Genomic DNA, 5,417 nt, shown 5'->3' on the forward strand with positions numbered 1-5,417 from the left:
TTATTATATATATATATATATATATTACTGCTATCAGAATCTTCAAACTTAATTCTTAAAATTCTTTTACAGCTAGCTAGAATTATGTTCATATATAAAATAATTAAATACATCATAAATAATCATCACCCGAGACAAAAAGTAGTAATAATTTCAAAATCTTGAACCTAATAGTTATCCAAATCACTTATGTTTTTTGCAGGGGATTTATGGAAAAAGTATATATATTTTTCCAAAGTGCTAATTAAAATTATGAGAAAAATTTTAGTAGAAAGAAAAAAATTTGTTACATAGTAATTATACAACTAAATAATAAGCTTCAGAGCATTTTAGCCCGAGCTTCACTGTCTACTAAGTGAACTGACGATTCCTCGTTTATTAATTGTCTTCCAAGCATCGGACCCCAATATATCATTCAGTAGTTTCTGTCAAAAAATTTAAAAATAAAACAAAGTTAATAAATTAAATCTCTTTTATGCATTCCAATATATAAAATTTGACTCGGAAAAATTGAAATATATATATATATATATAATTTATGTTGCTATAATTAATTTAAATAAAAGTTATTAGAAACGACTAATTTTTTTTTAAAATATCTTATTTGACATTTTTATTCACGTGCAGAAGTGAGTGTAAATTTGCTTGTTGATATGTATTTGATATTATTTCGCGAGAAAGAGTTTTGTAAAAATTATATTTTTTGTCATATAACTTGCATGTTTTTAAAATTTTGGTCATGTTGTCAGTCAATATGAATTGTGAATTGTTTTCGATTTCACGTCAATATTCCGATAAAAAGAACAAAAACTGAAAAACAAGTACAAATAAGCAGACTAAAAATGAGAGTTGATCGATAACATGGAAAACAAATAAAAAAACGTGGAAGTTATAGAACAAAAAAATATATTTTTTCTCAACTTTTTTACAATTCATGTTAAATTCTTTCACTATAAATAGTTTCATATATATAACATTTGATTTGGAATTTATATATTTTAAAACATAATAAATTTAATTTAAAAATATGATATAATAATATAGTATGCTTTGAAATGTTTTAAAAAAATAAATTCAATGTAATAGTTATGTTGGGAAGCATGGATGATGGAACTTGATGAATTTCGGGAAAAACCAAACAAAGGGATGCATGTTTCCATGATTATAAAATACAAAAAAAATAGCTTCATCTAATGTATTGAGAAGGTGATTATTATTTAATTAATTTCCTATTTATTTATACCTGCAGATAGCTTCCCAGGTAGAGAAGTTGAAGTTGAACGGACAATTGGATCGCTATGCTGAAAATGCAAGTGAGGATCACTCTTGATTTCCTACAAAAGAATAATTTGCATATTGTTAACCAACCATGTTTCTTGAATGTAATAATTAAGACAAACTGACCAAATTCTTGGAAGTACAGCTGTGATTTGGGCATGGAGAAGCAGCCCTGGCCACAAGAAAATGTGCCATGTTTTCTTCAGCAAATTCCCTCAATTTATTAAGCTCCGGCAAGACGACCTTGCCTAAGTCCGGTCTATCTTTCCTCCTCAGTTCTGCACATTTTACAGCCAGCGTTACCAAGGATGTGGCCTCTTCAAGAGGCCAATCAGGGACAGACGAATCGAGCATCTCGGCTAACGTCCCCTTCTCGATAGCCTGGCTCGCTTGATGAGCTAAACCCATCGCCGGTTTTGACGTCAATATTTGTAGAAGCACGATCCCAAGAGAATAGACGTCGGATTTCACCCCGAGCATGCCGGTTTGTTGATATTCGGGATCGATGTAGCTGAATGTTCCGGCTGTTGATGTCATTCGGTATTGTGTTACACCATCGGCTGCGTTAGGGGGGACGAGTCTTGCCAGTCCAACATCGCCGATTTTGCTAACGTAGTTCTGGTCGAGAAGAATGTTCCCCGGTTTGAGATCACGATGTACTAAAGGCTCGGGCTTCGTCTGGTGAAGAAAGTGTAGGGCCGTGGCTATCTCCGCCGCGATTTTGAAACGAAACGGCCATGAAAGGGCACGGGTAGTTCCTCTCCTGAAGAGACAATCGTCCAAGCTACCGTTGCCCATGTATTCGTATACTAGACAACCGTATTCAGGACATGCTCCAAGGAGTAGAACCAAATTTGGATGTCTCATGCAACTAAGAACTTCAACCTGCATTACATTACATTGAATTAACAACAAATGTTCATGCACAAAAAAGTTTTGGAGAATCTTTTTATTTTCGAAATTAGCTTCTTCAACTTTTACCTCTTGCTGAAATTGTGATCTTCCTTGGGCAGCATCGGGGCGTAAGACCTTAACCGCCACCAGTGTATGATCAAGGTAACACTTGTAGACTGGTCCATATCCACCTTCACCAATTTTACGCGACTCCGCGAAATACTCTGTTGCCTCTTCAATTTCTTCAATGCTGTATCTTCTGTATCTCAATGTCGATGTGGTCACCGCCTTCTCATTCTCTTCAACTTCTTGAAGGGCTTTGATTTCGGCATTGACTCTCTTTTTGGATTCCATTTCAGCAACTCTCTGAGCAGCTTGAGCCTTCTCCAATGCCGCTTTGTACTCAGCTCTCTCTTCTTCAGCAATCAGTCGTCCTGCTGCCTCTGCTACACGAGCTTCTTCTAGTCTTCGTTCTTCGTCTACTCTCCATTGGCGAAGCTCCACAGCCTGTTTCAAGAAAATATAATGGTTTGTTTACACATTACGGGAGTTTCAAAATCTGTGAAGGAGCATCTGCCCTTGATCCGAAATTTAGTTTCAAAATCTAGAATCGCCCAAAGGCTAATATATACCACCTTTTGTTTTGCCGTTAAAGCTTCTCGACATGCCGTGCTATACATGTCCATGGTTTTCTGCAGCTCAAGCTTCAGCCTTTTCATCTCAGATTCCACATCATCCTGTATAGGAATACCATTTTATCAGACAACAAAAATGTACAAATCTTTTGTCACCGAGAATCGATAAAATATAATGTAGCTCACACTTTCAATGGAGGACATTGAAAATTCAGTGCCCGAGCGCATGGATCCAAAACTACTTTCTGAGCTGGTCGACGCTCGACATATTCTACCAGAATCTATGCCATCGGATATTACACTAGACATTCGATCCGTGCTTGGCCTATCGGAGCTTATGAATGATATGTCAGTATCGGATTCTGTGAGTTCCCTGAGCAACTTCCCAGCATACCCTTTTCCTCTTAATAATGGTGACCTGCGTCACATAGATGCCAAGAATCTAAAATTTTTCATCAAGATTTTGAATTATGCACAAAACTATACAGGGCAGGCACATGGAATAAGGTATTTGATTCCTGGGAAAAAAAATGATTGAAAAAGTGTATTACTTGAATATATCAGTGTCTGCAACTGCAACCTTGCTTGCTGTCCTCCTTGCTGCACTTGTTCAACATATATCACATTTTATTAAGCGAGAAATACACTCAAATATCTATAGTTATATCGAAATCTATGATTGATGATAGTAACCTATATTTTTAAACGATGCAGCATTCCAAATATTATGTTTTGATCGCTATTCGCTCGATTTGTAAATAACGAAAATGGAACACATGATATTGGTTGATATACCAACTATAAGGCTGAACGCTTTCCATTTTAAATCATTCAGCACTCACTGCAGATAGATGGTCACACAATATAGCAACGACAATTGCTTCTCACAGTGTAGAAAACTAAACAAAAGAACATTACATATGACTCAAAAAAACTACAAACCTGTCATACTAGGCAGACGCTTCGGATGCAAATCAGGGAACATATCACCACAAGCCTGCTCTTGCATTTGAAGAATTTGAATTTTAAGTGGGGAAGTGAATGGTGCGAGACGAGAAGCATTCCTCACAGAGGAGATCTTCGTTTTCGAGATAACATAAACAGTGCAGAAATCTGGTGCCGCTTTCGATACGCAAGTAGGAATGTCTACCATTTTCAACCGCCTATCGGGAAAAAAAAATGCTTGTTATGTAATAACTAGTCAAGAATGTTTGCAATATCATAGAAGAATGTCAAAGGACTGTTTCCTTTTAATCAAAGTATAGAAATTGAGAACCTTACTTGATAAATCCATGGCGGGATGCACCAAGAACCATGTTTTCGATTGCAGCATGTGCGAGGTACTCAGTTATGCCTTTCACTATTTCGGTGTCCTCTAGCACTACATCAAAGCATTGTATCTACGGAAGAGAATAATAAAATATGTCATAACCTCAAAGATTGTGCAGATGCTCAAAAACTAGTATCAGTTTCGGCTTACATCTTTTCGAGCACAAAAGCAGTGGAAGGTGAGGAACAACTCTTTGGTTTGATGGTCAAGAACTTGAATGTTGGCATTTGTGGCACCATTGAGATCATTAGTGTAATGGTTATTACCATCTGCGTTTATGTGTAAGAAAACATGCTTATTCATAACAGTTGATATATATAATTGAAACCAGAAGCACATACCGTGTCTTCATATATTTTTCTAAGGCAACCTCCCATTCAATACATGGTATAGACTTGGTATATATGATTTTTATGATCTAATTATGGACGATTTTTGCGATTTGATTGTAATAAAATCAATCTAATTCAAGCCTGAATGACCATTAATACGATTGGTACTTGGTTATATTATTCTGGATGATCAACATCTCATTAAGGAGTTCGATTAATTTCATGAATATTAAATATTTAGCCTAATTCTTTTTTTTTTTCAAACAATATTTTTAATGTACCCTTGGAGGGAAAGCATGCATCCACAAATCTAATAGAAACCAAGAAGAATATTCGAGAATGCACGATAAAACACGTGAATAACAAAATGAGACGACATGGTCGACGGACTGTGAACCATTACGCACGTGAAGCAGCTGATGACGATCTCTTGATGACATGAATCAATACAATGGCTTGGCCTTTTTTAAGGAGATTCCCAATTGCCCATTTGAGTGCATGTTGGCTCGCTTTATCCTTATCTATGGCTAATGCAACCAGGCCATTTCTACCACCCTTCCCGATATTAGCACTCCCATTCGAATTCGGAAGCCACATTTTTTCCCATGCATAATGTATACAGATTCAGGAGTTTCTCTCAGAACATGGTTCTTAAGGTTGATGAGACTTGACTGTTTTATTGGTAGAGATAGAGATGTTTGAAACCATTTAAGAGAGAGGCCGAGCATTCTTAACTCTAGTTTGACGGTTGACTATAAATAGGAACCTGTTATTGGTCTGAAGTCAACGCTAGAAAATTTTAAATGGCTGAAAATTCCTTAGTTTATTTGCTTTTTGTAGTGATACTCCGAAAAAGTTAATCATCCATAGAAAGTAAATGCAAAGTCATGGCTAAAGAAGTTTATTTGGGGGGTGTGAGTGTCCTAGATGGTTCTTATTATAAAGAGG

General features: G+C 36.1%; 1 protein-coding gene across 2 annotated transcripts; it reads right to left on the minus strand.

Moving 5' to 3' along the window:
- Positions 1-225: 225 nt before the first annotated feature.
- Positions 226-5,125, minus strand: LOC140983137 (U-box domain-containing protein 52-like). 2 transcript variants are annotated; one of them, XR_012176389.1, is made up of 11 exons: positions 4,877-5,125; positions 4,288-4,406; positions 4,089-4,207; positions 3,750-3,970; positions 3,359-3,407; positions 2,994-3,225; positions 2,808-2,909; positions 2,260-2,679; positions 1,422-2,163; positions 1,244-1,334; positions 226-425 (listed from the first exon to the last, which is right to left on the minus strand). XR_012176389.1 is itself a non-coding variant. In XM_073450053.1 (11 exons), exons 1-11 carry the CDS (start codon positions 5,064-5,066, stop codon positions 412-414), a joined length of 2,316 nt encoding a protein of 771 aa, XP_073306154.1. In that variant the 5' UTR covers positions 5,067-5,125; the 3' UTR covers positions 226-411. The 2 variants fall into 2 exon arrangements, 1 of the variants encoding a protein (XP_073306154.1); XM_073450053.1 differs by having other exon boundaries at positions 1,405-2,163.
- Between the last annotated feature and the right edge of the window lie 292 nt (positions 5,126-5,417).

Source organism: Primulina huaijiensis, chromosome 8 (assembly GCF_012295235.1).
Source record: "Primulina huaijiensis isolate GDHJ02 chromosome 8, ASM1229523v2, whole genome shotgun sequence".
NCBI classification, from domain to species: Eukaryota; Viridiplantae; Streptophyta; class Magnoliopsida; order Lamiales; family Gesneriaceae; genus Primulina; species Primulina huaijiensis.